Genomic DNA, 17,988 nt, shown 5'->3' on the forward strand with positions numbered 1-17,988 from the left:
CCGGTCTGACATCCGATACAAGTGCCACTAAACGGACAGATCCAGTGGGGAGGGAGTCGTAGGGGTTGTGGCTCTGGGGGGTGGCATGAGGGTCCACGTGCGAGCAATAGGGGGTGGGGTGGAGCAGTGCCGGAGCAGTGTCGGAGCAAGCGCAAAAGAGCAAAGACGGCCAGGAGCACGCCTCGAGCACGAACGGGACGCAACAGCACCCTCGAGCGTGAAACGATTGCAAGCAATTTGCCCCCAGGCAGGATTGAACTACCGACCTTCCGCTTACTAAGCGGGTGCTCTACCACTGAGCTATAGGGGCTCTTACAACCGAACGCAACATACCATTTTTCACAAAATAGAAAAACGCACTACCCACAACACAAACCCATCAAACAGACTCACGCACATCACCCACCTCCACAACCTCTCCTAGCTGCTGCTTCGCCCTCCTCCACTTATTGCCGCGACCCACCCCCACTTACCGATCCTACCACCCGCATACCACATCTACTGCATCACGTGCCTGTCAGCCTACCAGCCACAGAGCCTACCAGCCACAGAGCCACAGAGCCACAGTGCCCGGCATGAGTCTGCTTCCGCACGCTGCTCCACAAGCACCACAAACCGCACGATCTACCTACCTACCATAAGTAGAGCAGTCTTGCACCGGCCTCGGATATGCACTCCTATTGCCTTCGCCAGGTTGACGCTCACAACAAATAGACCGTGGCAGGCCGCTACACGTGCAATCTGAGCCTGGCCCGACCGCTACAAGTGCAAACTCGCCATCTTACTAATGGCAGCGAACAGTTGCAGCAATCACGTACACTGCGAGCCAAAGCACTGCGAGCCAAAGCACTGCGAAGCCAAAGCAGAGTTACTGAGTTACTGACTGAGCGGCCGACTGAATGACGGGTTGAGCGTCTCAGGTGGCAGCTCGTCCGGTCTGACATCCGATACAAGTGCCACTAAACGGACAGATCCAGTGGGGAGGGAGTCGTAGGGGTTGTGGCTCTGGGGGGTGGCATGAGGGTCCACGTGCGAGCAATAGGGGGTGGGGTGGAGCAGTGCCGGAGCAGTGTCGGAGCAAGCGCAAAAGAGCAAAGACGGCCAGGAGCACGCCTCGAGCACGAACGGGACGCAACAGCACCCTCGAGCGTGAAACGATTGCAAGCAATTTGCCCCCAGGCAGGATTGAACTACCGACCTTCCGCTTACTAAGCGGGTGCTCTACCACTGAGCTATAGGGGCTCTTACAACCGAACGCAACATACCATTTTTCACAAAATAGAAAAACGCACTACCCACAACACAAACCCATCAAACAGACTCACGCACATCACCCACCTCCACAACCTCTCCTAGCTGCTGCTTCGCCCTCCTCCACTTATTGCCGCGACCCACCCCCACTTACCGATCCTACCACCCGCATACCACATCTACTGCATCACGTGCCTGTCAGCCTACCAGCCACAGAGCCTACCAGCCACAGAGCCACAGAGCCACAGTGCCCGGCATGAGTCTGCTTCCGCACGCTGCTCCACAAGCACCACAAACCGCACGATCTACCTACCTACCATAAGTAGAGCAGTCTTGCACCGGCCTCGGATATGCACTCCTATTGCCTTCGCCAGGTTGACGCTCACAACAAATAGACCGCGGCAGGCCGCTACACGTGCAATCTGAGCCTGGCCCGACCGCTACAAGTGCAAACTCGCCATCTTACTAATGGCAGCGAACAGTTGCAGCAATCACGTACACTGCGAGCCAAAGCACTGCGAGCCAAAGCACTGCGAAGCCAAAGCAGAGTTACTGAGTTACTGACTGAGCGGCCGACTGAATGACGGGTTGAGCGTCTCAGGTGGCAGCTCGTCCGGTCTGACATCCGATACAAGTGCCACTAAACGGACAGATCCAGTGGGGAGGGAGTCGTAGGGGTTGTGGCTCTGGGGGGTGGCATGAGGGTCCACGTGCGAGCAATAGGGGGTGGGGTGGAGCAGTGCCGGAGCAGTGTCGGAGCAAGCGCAAAAGAGCAAAGACGGCCAGGAGCACGCCTCGAGCACGAACGGGACGCAACAGCACCCTCGAGCGTGAAACGATTGCAAGCAATTTGCCCCCAGGCAGGATTGAACTACCGACCTTCCGCTTACTAAGCGGGTGCTCTACCACTGAGCTATAGGGGCTCTTACAACCGAACGCAACATACCATTTTTCACAAAATAGAAAAACGCACTACCCACAACACAAACCCATCAAACAGACTCACGCACATCACCCACCTCCACAACCTCTCCTAGCTGCTGCTTCGCCCTCCTCCACTTATTGCCGCGACCCACCCCCACTTACCGATCCTACCACCCGCATACCACATCTACTGCATCACGTGCCTGTCAGCCTACCAGCCACAGAGCCTACCAGCCACAGAGCCACAGAGCCACAGTGCCCGGCATGAGTCTGCTTCCGCACGCTGCTCCACAAGCACCACAAACCGCACGATCTACCTACCTACCATAAGTAGAGCAGTCTTGCACCGGCCTCGGATATGCACTCCTATTGCCTTCGCCAGGTTGACGCTCACAACAAATAGACCGTGGCAGGCCGCTACACGTGCAATCTGAGCCTGGCCCGACCGCTACAAGTGCAAACTCGCCATCTTACTAATGGCAGCGAACAGTTGCAGCAATCACGTACACTGCGAGCCAAAGCACTGCGAGCCAAAGCACTGAGAAGCCAAAGCAGAGTTACTGAGTTACTGACTGAGCGGCCGACTGAATGACGGGTTGAGCGTCTCAGGTGGCAGCTCGTCCGGTCTGACATCCGATACAAGTGCCACTAAACGGACAGATCCAGTGGGGAGGGAGTCGTAGGGGTTGTGGCTCTGGGGGGTGGCATGAGGGTCCACGTGCGAGCAATAGGGGGTGGGGTGGAGCAGTGCCGGAGCAGTGTCGGAGCAAGCGCAAAAGAGCAAAGACGGCCAGGAGCACGCCTCGAGCACGAACGGGACGCAACAGCACCCTCGAGCGTGAAACGATTGCAAGCAATTTGCCCCCAGGCAGGATTGAACTACCGACCTTCCGCTTACTAAGCGGGTGCTCTACCACTGAGCTATAGGGGCTCTTACAACCGAACGCAACATACCATTTTTCACAAAATAGAAAAACGCACTACCCACAACACAAACCCATCAAACAGACTCACGCACATCACCCACCTCCACAACCTCTCCTAGCTGCTGCTTCGCCCTCCTCCACTTATTGCCGCGACCCACCCCCACTTACCGATCCTACCACCCGCATACCACATCTACTGCATCACGTGCCTGTCAGCCTACCAGCCACAGAGCCTACCAGCCACAGAGCCACAGAGCCACAGTGCCCGGCATGAGTCTGCTTCCGCACGCTGCTCCACAAGCACCACAAACCGCACGATCTACCTACCTACCATAAGTAGAGCAGTCTTGCACCGGCCTCGGATATGCACTCCTATTGCCTTCGCCAGGTTGACGCTCACAACAAATAGACCGTGGCAGGCCGCTACACGTGCAATCTGAGCCTGGCCCGACCGCTACAAGTGCAAACTCGCCATCTTACTAATGGCAGCGAACAGTTGCAGCAATCACGTACACTGCGAGCCAAAGCACTGCGAGCCAAAGCACTGCGAAGCCAAAGCAGAGTTACTGAGTTACTGACTGAGCGGCCGACTGAATGACGGGTTGAGCGTCTCAGGTGGCAGCTCGTCCGGTCTGACATCCGATACAAGTGCCACTAAACGGACAGATCCAGTGGGGAGGGAGTCGTAGGGGTTGTGGCTCTGGGGGGTGGCATGAGGGTCCACGTGCGAGCAATAGGGGGTGGGGTGGAGCAGTGCCGGAGCAGTGTCGGAGCAAGCGCAAAAGAGCAAAGACGGCCAGGAGCACGCCTCGAGCACGAACGGGACGCAACAGCACCCTCGAGCGTGAAACGATTGCAAGCAATTTGCCCCCAGGCAGGATTGAACTACCGACCTTCCGCTTACTAAGCGGGTGCTCTACCACTGAGCTATAGGGGCTCTTACAACCGAACGCAACATACCATTTTTCACAAAATAGAAAAACGCACTACCCACAACACAAACCCATCAAACAGACTCACGCACATCACCCACCTCCACAACCTCTCCTAGCTGCTGCTTCGCCCTCTCTCGCTTTTGCAACACGCATCAAATAAATCACGCAATCTACCCTTAACTAAACAGGTGGATGAACACTTGGTTTGTCACTCCACGTGTCCACCGACAGACATAGCCCGGACGATCGAGCGGGACCAGACACTACAGACACTTTCTGTAGCCAGACTTGACTCTTGTGCGACCAGGAGAAAATCTACTCTATTTGTTGCATCCTGCGGCGCTTCTCGCTATACTTTAGTTTCCCTACGTCTCAATACAAATACCTGTGTGAACTCGTCCGTTGGGAACCCCTTGATTTCTTGGCAACTGCTCAGGGAGGTTTCGAAGCTGTAACGTGAAGTAACTATAACGCCATGCACGCCTGGGGATAGGTGCCCAAAACTATTTGTCTCGAAGGAAAACACATTAGAGCCGTGCTCACAATGCCTTCAGATGACAACAAACAACTTGCTGTGGTCAGTTTGAAAAGAGCGATGCCACGCGAAGACAGGGGCGCTCATGCTACGGATCATGCGGGAGATGCGGGGAGTAGCCAAAGCGGACGAGATCCTTTCGTTTCCTTCCCTCTAGCGCATCCTCCTCCCAAAAGAGACGATGAAGCACACTCCTTGTGCGGCCAGGCATGGTGAAACACTAGCTGCGTGGAATCAAGTAGCAGGCTGTGTGAAAGGAATCTGATCGACGTGCACATCTGACGGAAAGGTATGCCGCCGTCCGTATGCTGCCTTGCTGGATGCCTTTAGCCGCGAGGAGACGGAGTCACTTCGCGCCTCAGGTACGACAAAAGCCTTCACCGAGCAAGAGTAGATAGTGCTAGCATATAGCGTTCGTGAGGCGGCCAGTGCCGAACAGCAAGAGATGCAAGAACGACTAGTAGATAAAATCGCGCATGATATTTGAGATGGAAGAGATAGCGGTAAGAGCACAACCAATAGATCTTCTAGGTCTTCGAGACGGGCTGGATGTGCCATCCTATGGAGGAAATGCACAAAGCTTCCAGGGTGGAGACTTGGTAGCAGTGTAGTGTAGGAAAAGAGTTCGGTAGCTGGAAATGCATGACCAGAGCAATAGTGTCGTCCTTCTCGAAGCGAAACTACGACTTCCAAACGTCTGCAGAGACGGGCTGCTCGAAATGAAACGGTCAGATCGGCATTGGTTGCCCCTGCGACTAAGAAGGACGTGAAGCGCGAGCTCCCCGTCCTCAGAGCTACTGTTGGTCGTATCGAGTTTTATGCAGGCTATGAACAGGACGCGCTGTACCAGCCTAATCAGGTCAAGCGTATGAGAATCGAAGCTCAGATTCTTCAATGTTACTTCAACCTTCGGTTTGCATCCTGCGATGACTTTGGAAACCTTGTGATCTTCCTAGCTCATGTTGAAGATGTAATTAAATCCCTTGTTGGTCGTGCTCATATTACAGGACCCCTGTTGAAGATCCAGTGTTCGGTCAGCTTGTCGCAGCTATTGACATGTTGATCCCCGCCGGTCTAAAAGAATGGGAGCTTAGCGCTCCCCTCACACCTACTGATAGAGCGGCACTGCTCAGAATTCGATTGACATGAGTGTAGATTGTCGATGCCGTGCCGGATCCTTTTCTGGGAGGGGCTGCGAGTGTTGTAGATATTGTGGGGACGTTGAGCAGCTCAATCAGCGGTACGTTAGAAGTCAGTGAGATTATCGTCTGGGTTGCTAGCTGTTGTAGGCTCCCGATCAAATCGGCCTTTGTACAAGGAGGCGCTTTGCTAACAAACCTGCCACCACCTCTCTTCATACATAAATTATCAGGTTCATTAAACGCAAGGTACATACCAAATTTATCCATCACAGACACAAAACTCTTCCCACTCTCAATGCATTTTGTTACATACTTCTCTGCAACTTTCTCTACCTTCAGGAATTTCTTGAACGTTGGGACAGCCAACGGTTTGGCTCACAAAGTGTTGCCGGGCTGGAGTTCTTCCAAACCTATTGCAGCGGTCAGATAAACAAAAATATGCCAGTGATACATCTACATATCGGGTCAGAATGGTCTCTAGAATATCTGTCTCCCTTGTCAAGCATCGAATGATCAGTTCGCATGACTTCCAGGACTTACCTAACCCTGTGCCAACTATTGGGTCAAAATTTCGTCTTTACTTGAAATCTATTGGACAAAACTTCACATAATGACATGATTGGAGGTTCTGAGAATATACAAATATTTAGTGGGGCCCGATAGTTTACCATATTCATCCATATGACCATATTGATGCATTCAGAGCAGGCAATTAGCTCCAAACTGCACGAATCCTCTGTCACACGTCGCAGGTCGTGGATTTTCCATATTCACATGTTACCACGTAGCCGCAACAGGTAGCTCGCCACAGACCAGCTTATTTCTGGCTACTTGCATCGCGAAATGTACCTGTACCCACCACGGGGAACTGAGGTGTAACACTGTAAACCAATCCAATGCTCTAGGGTGCTAGTGTGTACTCACTATGCAGCTCTGTAATTATCCACTGTGTAAGCACTCATGTAGCACCCAAATATTCTTGCTGCACTCGCAAGGTCTGGTCGAGTGCAAACTACTAGATACTAGGTACTGTAGCGATTCAATGATCACCTTGTATGGCAACTCCGAGTCGTTTGGAATTGAAAGATGTTTTTGCCTGGGGGGGGGGGGGGGGGGTCTGGAACTGACAGGACCAACACTCTCGTACATGTTGACCACTACGCTGAGGTGCTGTCCTGAAACCACTTCACAATAGTAGCAGCAACGTAGAGCCGACGCGTTTCGTGTTCGACGTCCTGTTATCAGCATGTACGAAGACGGCAAGTGCTACCCTGAATTTCACGAGTACACTCCAGCGGCCAAGAGGCTCGTTCGTATGAGATACTGACACAGGTATACGTGCTATCGCTACAGCCGATGCCATGCTTCGTACCTTTGATACTGTGCACAGGCACCCATCCAGCTTCTCATAGCGAGCTATGATGTATTGACGGCTAGGATCCCGTTCGTTTTGAGAGCGCCGCAATAATTGTATCGCCCGTGTTTTTTGTTGTTGCCATTTTAACGTTGAATGAGTGCTTCCAAATTCCGTCACATGGACGTCCAGTCTTCAATGGTGATGCACAAGATCTTCTAATCGATCCTGGTGTACGGGATTGTCACGCTGAGCACGAGGCGATTGCACGGGAGTTGAAGTGCGCGGACAACGACATGAGGTCGACGAGTGGGGTAAATGTGTTCGAGTTGGCGAGGGGGGCGTATATGCTAGAGTTGATGATGGCAGCCGTCGCGCTGGAGTTGATGAGTGGGGTGGAAGTGAGAACACCATCCTACGGGAACTTGCTGGCGACGATTGGAGATCTTCAGAAGGGTTTGACTGAGTAGACCCTCTCTGATATGGGCTGTAGCAAAGCGTCCTCTGTACCGGGTTGCGATCGGAACGTGCTTAAATATGAGCGTGAACTTCGCGGGGCATCTCCAGGTGACAGTAAATTCTCCGGTAATGACGACATGGTGTCCGCAGCACCCTCTGTGGATGTCGCCATGGGGAAGTCTGATTCTCCGCGATTCTTGCCTGGCTTTTGGGCCTTTGGATACTTCTAAAATGTTTAAAACGTTTTAGAGAATTTTAAACGTTCTTTACTCTTCCATTCTGAGCATAAATCGTTTTCACGAGGTTATGTGATTGTACAAACATATATGTGGTACACACGACCTCGACCCTAGCTCTTCATTTGGTCAATTGCTGCCGACCAGCGCCATGTTCTTCCTCAAGCAGCTCTCGCGCGACCTGCTGCTGCACCCGATGCACTTCGGGCCCAAGCTGCACGACATCATCCGCCTGCGGTTAATCGAGGAGGTGGAGGGCACGTCCATGGGCAAGTACGGCTACGTCATCACGGTCACGGAGGTGCGTGACGAGGACATCGGCAAGGGTGTGATCCAGGACAACTCGGGCTTCGTGTGCTTCAACATCCGCTACCGCGCCATCCTCTTCCGCCCCTTCAAGAACCAGGTACTAGACGCCGTAGTGACGGTCGTGAACCAGTTGGGCTTCTTCGCGGATGTGGGGCCGCTGCAGGTCTTCGTGTCGAGACACGCCATGCCCACGGACCTCAACAACGGCTACGACCACGAGAGCAACGCGTGGATCTCGGACGACCGGGAGGTGGAAATCCGCAAGGGATGCGGCGTGCGCCTCAAGATTATGGGCGTCAGCGTCGACGTCACGGAGATCGTGAGTGTAGCAGAGCTTTTTTGGCTGGAAACAGCTTGGCTGACTCGTTTGCTGTGTCTTTTTGCTGCTGTAGAACGCCATCGGAACCATCAAGGATGACTATTTAGGCCTCATCTCGTCCGACAATTAACCTGCATGCTGTGAAGGACGGCAGCTTGCGAGCAAAAACGTAGTGCTTACCATTTTTTTGATACGACTCTATCTTTTGATGACGATCCGCATTTCATTCGCTAGTGCTTTGGTGTGTTGCGGACTGACTGCGTTCTACGATGTGCAATGACAGTCGGCATTCTACAGCTCGAGGAACCGCGTGGACTTGCGGTGCTCCGTCTCCAAGATCGACTTGATGTCGTCTAGCTGCATGTCCTCGACCTCGAAGTTGTGCGCCAGCTCCGCGTGCAGCTCGTTCTCGAACTCGTCACGGTTCGCGCACTCCTTCTTGAGTACGTCTTTGAGCGGGCATAGGAACTCGAGGTGGCTCCGCTGCTGGCGATATGCCGGCTGCCGGGCCGGATTGGTGAGGTACTCCATGTTCTTGGGGTCAAAGTCCCACAGGAACGACGTGTGGTGCAACCAGCGACCCTTGGACAGACTTTGCGCGTTACCGCCAAACTTGCGGTCGTTGAACACGTAGTCGTCCTCCCGCAGCGAAAACTTCTGCAAACATCAACGGGATCAGACTCAACGACCACCAAGACCAGTACCGCCAGTCCGTACCAGGTCGTCATTGCAGATCCGCGAGAAAAAGGGCGAGAAGAAGTCGCGCGACCAGGCCATGATCTCGCGCGGGTACGGCCTGACCTGCGGGAAGTCCTCCTGCTTGCAGATGAACGTGGTGAAGACCGTGTTGCGGTCCACGATGACGGTGCCGCCGCCGCTGAAGCGCTTGAGCACCGGAATCCCGTCTCTATGTCCAGTCAATCGTCAGAGCTCATTGCAAGTGCTGTAGTCATTGCGACTCACCGCTTCACCGCGTCCTGGTGCAGTAGCTTCTCTGGTTTTCCAGAGATGCCCATAACGATCGTGGCCGGCGAGTGCTCGTCGTTGTAGATAAACCAGTTGCGCTGCGAGTCCACGCGAAAGAGCGCCTCTTCGATGCGCAGTTGCTCCTGGATGCTCGTGCGCAGACGCAGGAAGCTCATGAGCGGCTTGCGCACACTCTTAGTCGCCATAATCTCCAAGTGGCGCTTTGTTGGATAAAAGCAGCGTATCTACCGCAGTTCACGATATCATAAGGCATCTAAGCCTTATGGTTTGTTTAATTTAGTGCATTTAGTGTGAGGACTTGGATATCTATAGCACGGTACGTTTTGCTACCCTGACCCGGGCTCAGTTTTTGACACGTTGACGATGGCGACTGAGCCTCTGTTGCTGGCGGCTCGCGAGCTCGCACGGGGCTCCATGGCATCGCTACTGGCCGACGTCGAGGTCGCAGCGTCAGCCGCGTCTGCGGCACATCTGGCGGTGCTTTTTCGGTCACGAACGGAGCCGAATCGCGTGCGTTTGGGCGTTTTCCAGTTGGACGAGCAGCAGGCGCCGGAACTGGTGGATTTACTGCCGCGAGGAGGAAATTCCGACGCTTTCCAGGCAGAAAACAACAAATGGACGCTCGTGTGGAGTCCGGACCTCAAGTTTCTGGTCGTGAGCGGTCAAATTGCGGGCTCGGAGGGCCAACCCGAAGGCGTCCTGTGGCTATTTGCTCGCCCCGAGTGGCTGGCTCCTGGTGGTGCTACAGGGCCTGCACTACTGCTAAGAGTGGACCCAGCCATGCACCTGACAGAGAAGCATTGGAGCCCTGCAACGGGCATCGTGAACGCTTTCTTCCCGTCGCAGAGCGGGAGCAAAGTTTTCGTGCTGGGGGACGACGGAGTGTGGCTCAGTGTGGACGTGCAACTGGCCAAATTGGCGCTGGTGGCAATGGAACAGACGGCGACGGAGGACAAAGCGGGGATTTTCTCCATAAAGGTGATGAAAAAGCTGTCGGAGTGGCACGCGGGGGTGACGGCGGCCTGCTACGAACCGCGGAGCTCCACTCTGGTGGTGACTGGAGGTGTGAGAGATCCTAGCGCCGAGTTGGTAGAGAAACAGGCGTGTTCGTTGAGTGTCTGGAAAGTGGCGAGCGATAAAGACAGCAAAGACGTCGCAGAGCTCTTGGATGTTACGATGGTACTGAAGGGGACGAAGGAACAGCTGGGTGAGGCCGCGAATTCGGACGAGCAATCAGACCTTGTCTCTACAATTCCAGAGGACACTGGCGGGCTGCTGTCAAGCGTATTTGCTCCATTTAAAATGATGGTTGATGCTGAAACGAAGGAGACTCGAGTAATGCGCGGCTCCATCCGTCATCTGGCATTGTCGCCCAATGGGAATTTCGTGAGCATGGTAGATGACCTGGGACGGATCGCTATTCGTCAGATCGATGCTTGCGCGGATGTTCTGGAGTGGCAAAAAATTGAAGACGTATCAACTGGTCTGCTGGCCAGCTCTCAAAGCATTTCGACGAAGCAGATCGAGTGGCTAGCATCCGACTTGATGGCACTTGTCCTTACTGACAACAGCGTCATCTATTCAAGGTTTATCCCCCACTCCGAAGACGGGACTGATGAGAGTTTATCTCCTTCTGGGCGCCTCACACTCACCCCTGCAAAGTATCACAGACCCGCACTGGATGGACACAGTAACATCGCTCAAGTTCTTACCCTGGCTGCAAAGGAGTCTCCCTCCGGTGACGATCATAGCAGTGCCTTTACGACGTGCGAGATTATTGCCACTGGAAGTGTTTGGGTAGCGAATGAGGTTCGAAGTTTGGCGGTGGAGCCCTTTCTCGAGTTGTTGATGAGTGCACAGAAGTTCGAGGACGCTCTTGCGACGGTTGCGCTGTATGAAACCCGCGATGGTGGTATTGCCGCAAATGACATTCACCGCCGCATATGGACGCAGTACCAGGATCAAGCTGCTCGACTGCTCCAGGACAATGATGAAGTATCAGCCACTAGCTATCTGGAATTTCAGGATCTTGTGTTTTTGTCAAGTCGGCCCCGGGGGCTTCTTCAACGCGGAGAACGCGATGAATTTGCAGACACACTAGACCATTTACGGGCGATGTCAGACAAGCAGTGGGTACTTGGTGAATGCTTGCATCTTATTGCCGACGATTCAAGCGCGAGTATGACGAAGATTCTTGATCTTGCTTGGGATGCCTGGTTGAGTTTGAATGATGATAACGAAGATGCTACGGCGCGGTCGCAGGAAAAGGTGGATCTTCAGCGATACAGGTATCGCCTCGAAACATTGCGCTTGGTTTTGTGTGAAGAAGAGTGTCTTTCCGCCACGTCAATGGCTGGCGACCAGCTTTTCGATGGAATGGCCTACGTATTGTTTAGATCCTCACCCGTGGCGGCAACAGCGAAGCAGTTTGCGCGAGAGGGCCGAGTAGGGGCACTTACGGTGCTATTTCATCGGCATGCGTGGAATTTGATGCCGCACTGGTTCGATATTCTTGAATTGCTGCCACCATGTGTATCACCATCGACATACAGTCACCTGCTCCCAGCAATTGCAGCCCAGATAGAAGACGACGGGCAGTTTTTCACGCTTCGGATGCTAGACAATGTTGCAACGGAAGCTGACGACGAAAATGAGACGGCGACTCCGGTTATATTTCTCCCGGAAAACCATCTTCAGGACCTTACAGATGAGGAGCTGGCAGAATTTGAAGAATTCACGCAGGCAAGCCGCGAAGAGCGCAATGCAGCGTACGCTGCGTGGTATACAAAAAGGATTATTGAACTGGATACGCGTTACGGTCAGCTTGCGTTTGCATATGACCTTAGCTCTTTGGCGACCAAATGCCTAAGCGGATGGTCTTCTCAAGAAGCTAAGAGGCAATTGGAGGAGTTCTTTCTCTGCACCGAGCGGTTATACAGATGCGTTTACCCGCTTCATTTGTCAGCATGCTGCTTGCTTCCGCTCAATGAGTGGTCCGCACTGTCAATGCAGGAGCAAGCCATGGTTGTCGTAGGCTGTGACGAAAAGGAAATTATCGGAGACGTCGCTTCGATCATCGATCGGTTAGATGTGGTGTTTGTTTCTCAGCGTCGAGACCGCACGTACTCTCTTGATGATATGTTCTCTTGGCTAGCACAGTCGATTTCATCCAAGTCCTCGCTGGCAAGTCTGACTCTCGTGGCACAGTTGGTTCAACGAAGCAACCCATCAATCGGCCGTACTAATCGGTGGATTCAGAGCGATGCGCGGCTCATCGAGACTGCATTGGATGTAGTTTACTCGGTGGATGCGTCTGACATCGTCGGTGAAAAAGCGCCAAGCGTGAGCGAGGACGTTTATATACAGCGCCACCTCGCCGTTGTTGAACAGCTGTGGATAATTTTTCAGTCTCTCCCTGTTCGAAAGGAGAATGACCCGCCGGAGATCGCTCAATTGCAGGTGGCAGTAGATGAGATGGAAGATCTCATGGTAACGATGGACGTGCTAAGCAAATACGGTGTGGTTTCATCACCCAGTGGACTGAAGTACCGGATGCTAGCAAGTAGCGATGTTGGAATTGGTAGTGACACCAGCGCTGGCTTGCTGGAACAAATGTGTGAATTCGCTCTGTCGGGAGAGTGTTCTGACGACGAGAAAACCGTAGATGGAAGTCAGTGGATTGAAGTGCTACAGGATGCAGTGAAGTTGAAAGAGCATGCTTTCGGCGAACGCCTGACCCAAGAAATGATCTTGGACGTAATTTTGAAGCATCTACTCGCTCCTGATCGCGCCTATGTTGACGCCGCTCAAAATCTAGTGAACCACTGGATCGCCTCCGATGTAGAGGCGGTCGATCATGTTCTGGATGAATTATTTATGGCGATTCGAGCAAAGCTAGACTCAGTTACCGGATTCTGTGAGGATGCGAGCTCGAATTGTGCTCATGAAGCTGCATGGAGGTGCCTTGGTATTGTACGCCATCTGCTGTCGCTTCCATCATGGGACGAAGGAGACCGTGCAGCATCCAACGCGAAGCAGCACTATGAAGACATTCTGGAACTGGAAACAGACAGAGCACATGCCTGTGAACTGCTAGACCTGCTAACGTATGGAGCTGTTAAACTTTCGCCGGCAGAGCTCCGCAGTGGGCGAGGGGATGACGAAGAGGATGAAAATGTCCGACTGGATGCTGTATGCCAAATATTCGTGAGCAACCCAAGCAACTACAAAACTTCTATGCGAGCTAGGGAGTGGCTAACGCAGCACCCGTATGGAAAGTCTGGACTCGCGGGCGGAGAAACGACTACAGATGTATGGAATGAACCCTTGGCTGCCGTTATGCATCTGGCTAAGTTGCTGCGCGTTGACTCGCAAAAGCTGGAAATTTGGATGAAGGGCGCGTACGCAGCCCTGTACTGCATGGATTATGATGTCGCGTATGATTTGACAATGCAAATTATCGATGAAATTCCTGCTGATGCGGATACAGTCGCTGCAAGTGGTAGTAGCGATAAATTGACGCTTTTGCACGTGGTTTCGTTGGTTCTGGACCTCGTGTCTGCCTCGTCCTTCGGCTCATGGGGCAAGAAATACAAGCTGTGTCGTGCGCTATTTAGCTCGGCGAACGCTTCCTCCTTGGACCTCTTCGCACACCAAGTGACAGACTTGGTGCTATCGTGGCTGGAGAGGATCGAAGCTATTCAAGCTTTAATGGTTGAGCTGGGCTTGTCCGACACTGATCTCGAACAGCGACGACTTGTAGGAGGTAAACACTCTGCCAGCAGTGCAGAAGTTGTGCTTTTAAATGAGCTCAAAGTGGTTGTTGACTTGCTGCACGAGGAGAAAAACGACCGCCAATTTTTGCTACGATTATTGCAGCGAGGGTTCCAGCTCGCACAAGTGATGTCTACCAACGAAGTTGCTGGCCTCGAAAACCACGAGTCGGTGCTAACATTCCTCCAGCAAATGGTGCAACTCTGCGTGCAAGAAGCTATGGAGCTGACCGCTACTCCTATTGCTAATGCTTCCGGGGAGTGGCAGCAGTTCATAGAGCTGGGTTTCAGCTACTTAATTCAGTGGAACGATCTCTGTGCGGATGACAAAAGGTTTGAAGCATTCTGCACCGATGAGATTATATCCTCGGTTTTCGCAGAGCAGCCTGAAACATCAACCGCCTCATCCAGCAACGAAACTGTGCAAACGAGCGAGGTTGTGGGTCGACGTTTGCATCATTTCTTCTTGCTCCAGGTGGCTCAAGCGAAGGAAGAAATTACAGCAAGTGATACAGAGGCGCTACAAATTCGTAGAAAGCGCCTTGAAACCTTGTCATCCTCCTACGAAGCTGCGCGGCGTACTATAAGCCCCCTCGTTGATTCACACAATGGATCTCTGGAGAACGTGGCGAGTCCAGTGGACGAACGGGGTGAACCTCGGCTGCTGATGTCGGAGCAGCGATACCAGATCTTCTTGAAGCTTTCTCAACAATGCCAAGAGCGGTTGCTTTCGCAGAAAAAGTCGCAGGAGTTGGAGAAGATGAGCGCGTTCTTCAACACTGAGCTGGACTTGGAGCTCTTTTCTCAAGATGAAAGCTATCGCAACGAGAAGATCATGCTGCTGGCCACAAAGAAAGATCACTTCCAGGTGTCAAGGCAGTTTGCTTCCAAGTACGGGATCGACGAGTATGAGTGCGTGTTGGCCTATCTTAAACATGCACTTCTCTTCCCATCAGATAGCACTCGGATGGGCCGTCGTGATCAATTAGATCAGGCATTCCACATCGAGCAAGTTGATGTTCTCGAGGAAGCACTGCAAAGACCGTCGACCTTTGGAGACTTCTTGCTGGGGAATGGGCCCACAGGGGAACCAAGTCTCTACGAGGAGCTCGATGGGACAGATCACGTCGGTATTTTGCTCGTGTTGCGTATGGTGCTGGAGTGCTCGAAGCGAATCAACCAGGAGTCCGCAGGGTCGGCATCGCCGCTCGACGGGTCTCTCTTTCCTTTGTCAAAACGTTCGACGGACCGTGTCACACTACTGTTCATGTGTTTAAAGAAGCTGAAAGATATTGGTGACTCGATGGGCGATGTGGACTCTGTCGACCTCAAGCTCATAGGTGCAGCCTCGACGACCACTGAATTGTTGACACCCCTAGCATCGTCACGCACGGATCCTCAAATTATGGTTGCGACTCGGCAGGCAGCAGTTGAAGCAGCGCGACCACTTTTGAGCGGCAAGACCATCAAGTTTGTGACCAAGATCTTGCGCAAATTTCATCGTGTGACTGCTAGTTCCATGGTCATGATCTACATCAACGACGTACTCACAGGAATCTGGAGAGAGCACGGAGCTACAGGCAGCAGTGCGGGGGCATTATCTGCGGATCTGGCGGCCTATGCGTACGAGTCATGCGTGCCATGTCTGTCAGTACTGTCGAACGAACACTTGATGCTGTTCCACCATCTGTTCCTGAATGGTTCAAGTGGAAAACCAACACCCGCGTTGGTGACGCATCTCAATCTCGTGGAGGAATTTTACGGACAGCCACTGGGTGGATTGCAGCATTTCGGCGCGTTGCTGACTCCACAAAAGCGGGTGGAGCTCGTTGCCGATACGCTGACGCTTTTCCAGACAAAATACAACTCATGGCAAAACACTGGCCCGCGGTCGAATGTTTCGTCAGCATCATCTACTTCGTCTTCGTCGTCCACATCGTGGGACCCGGCTCAACACCAGAGGAAAGAGCACGAATTTCAATATCTAGAGCGTGAGATGGCAGAGAACGTGTGCTATTTGCTCCTGGGAGAAATTAAGCAGCATGGTCTGACGTTTGACGCGCAGTCGCTGGAGCCTGTCATATCGGACTTGCAAGCGTGGTTTGCGATGGACCTACTTCGGCAACCCGCAAACGAGGAGGAGGAACTGCAGGAGGAGGAACTGCGCCGCTCTGTGCTACTGAATCTGAGCCAGCGCGTGGCCTCCGTGGATCTCGCAACCCTCATCATGGAGCTGGTGCTGTGTGCTGGAGGAAATAACGCCAGAGAAGATGTGATAGATGCAATTGCTGAGAACTACCAGGTCGCCGTGGATAACCTTGTGGGCCGGTGTATGGGTGGTGAGGATGACGGAACGAAGCCAAGTGCTCCGTGGGTCGAGCGCCTCGCGTGGACGTGGGTCACAGGTTCAAGTGCTACCAATAGCAGTCAAATGACTGAACTCGGAGGGTATCTCCGTGTTACCCTGAGCGTCCAACGTGACGAGAAGTCCCGCGCAATTTACCAGCGTGCCATAACGCTGCTTACACAGTCGCCATCCACGATACTGAAGGAAATTGGCTTAATTCGCCTTGGAGAGGTGCAGACTCCTGCAGACGAACGTGAAGCTACAAATGTGAGCTTAGTGGCGGTAGTGCGTGAAACAGTGCTGTCTGTATGGGCACAGTTGACCACGTTGAGGGAGAAACAGCAGAAATGGGCTGACGCTGCGGTCCTGAATCACATACTGTTAACTAGCGACAGCAAAACGAGCCTAGACCCTGATGTGGCCAAGTGGCACTTCGGGCTTTGCGTGAAAGCCGTTTGGTCTGCGCTGCTCGCGAAGCACGAAATGGGGCAGAGCGAGTATGCCCCGCCCGTTCTACAAGTTGACAGCTACGACATCCCGCACTACTTCACTGGCATCTTCGAGAAGCTGCTCGTTTTCCTAGAGGTGTGTTCTAGCGAGGACGACCCGAAGGCGCTGCGATTTGCGGAAGAGGCCACCGTGGCATTGAGCAACTTGCTGGTGCGCTACGACGACATTCGCACCGGCACTGAAGGGGCTGCGGAACGAAGTGCTTCGGGATGGCAACATGAGCAAAAGCGCGCTGTACAAGCACGCATCCGAGCGCAGTTCCAAGTGGACACCACGACCGAGATGCGGGTGTCGCCTCAGAAAGTGGAAGATGCAACATCTTGGTCTGCTCTGTTTGCGAGGGGCGTGTGGGGAGCTCGTCTTTTGAGTTGGTACACCACCCACGCGTACGCGGAGCTAAGCGGCGAGAAAGAAGCCACGGAAGCGGTGATCCTGGTTCATTGGGAGGCCAACAACATCGAGCTGGCAATCCAGCTCCTGCTCATGTGTCCGTTCGACAGTCTGCGAGAGAAGTACACGGACCGCGCTTTGTCGGGGGTTCGACAGCTCCCGCAAGAATCCAGCAGCTGGCCTGCGGTCATGGAGCTTGCACTTTTGCGCTTCGACGTCGCTGTACTGCTGCAGCACGGCCTCCACTCGTCCGTCGTTGCCTTCCTACTGCGAGACTCCAACAGCAGAACCCCATCAGCCCTTTGGACGTCCAGCGGCGACTACGTCGTGTGTGCGTTGGTGACTTGGGGCGAATTTGCTGCTGCCGGCCGCCTCACGTGCGCACTGCGCCACGCGCACCCGCTGCTGTGGGACGTGGAGAACGCTCGCCTGCTGCTGGCCAACTACCTGCGCTCGCTTGCGTCTTCGCCTGTCAAGAGCCGCGACTCGGAGATCGCTCACCTGAAGCGCCAGGTGCACGTCCAGACGTCCAGCTCGTTCGCCAGCGCCATCATGTAGTGCAGACATAGACAAGAGCTGTAGTAGTAAACCA

The 17,988-nt window shown here is 53.5% G+C and overlaps 3 protein-coding genes across 3 annotated transcripts; 2 read left to right on the top strand and 1 right to left on the bottom strand.

Moving 5' to 3' along the window:
• Positions 1-7,913: 7,913 nt before the first annotated feature.
• Positions 7,914-8,520, top strand: KRP23_10121 (DNA-directed RNA polymerase II subunit rpb7; the record flags this gene model as incomplete). Its single annotated transcript, XM_067895763.1, has 2 exons — positions 7,914-8,390; positions 8,464-8,520. 2 exons carry the CDS (start codon positions 7,914-7,916, stop codon positions 8,518-8,520), a joined length of 534 nt encoding a protein of 177 aa, XP_067741951.1.
• A 161-nt stretch (positions 8,521-8,681) lies between these two features.
• Positions 8,682-9,562, bottom strand: KRP23_10122 (uncharacterized protein; the record flags this gene model as incomplete). The annotated part of the gene is made up of 3 exons (XM_067895764.1): positions 8,682-9,047; positions 9,108-9,297; positions 9,354-9,562. 3 exons carry the CDS (start codon positions 9,560-9,562, stop codon positions 8,682-8,684), a joined length of 765 nt encoding a protein of 254 aa, XP_067741952.1.
• Positions 9,563-9,740: 178 nt separating this feature from the next.
• Positions 9,741-17,954, top strand: KRP23_10123 (MAG2-interacting protein 2; the record flags this gene model as incomplete). Its single annotated transcript, XM_067895765.1, has 1 exon — positions 9,741-17,954. The coding sequence occupies one exon, from the start codon at positions 9,741-9,743 to the stop codon at positions 17,952-17,954; it is 8,214 nt and encodes a 2,737-aa protein (XP_067741953.1).
• Positions 17,955-17,988: the final 34 nt, after the last annotated feature.

Source organism: Phytophthora ramorum, assembly GCF_020800215.1.
Source record: "Phytophthora ramorum isolate Pr-102 chromosome Unknown Phyram_PR-102_s0009, whole genome shotgun sequence".
NCBI classification, from domain to species: domain Eukaryota; phylum Oomycota; class Peronosporomycetes; order Peronosporales; family Peronosporaceae; genus Phytophthora; species Phytophthora ramorum.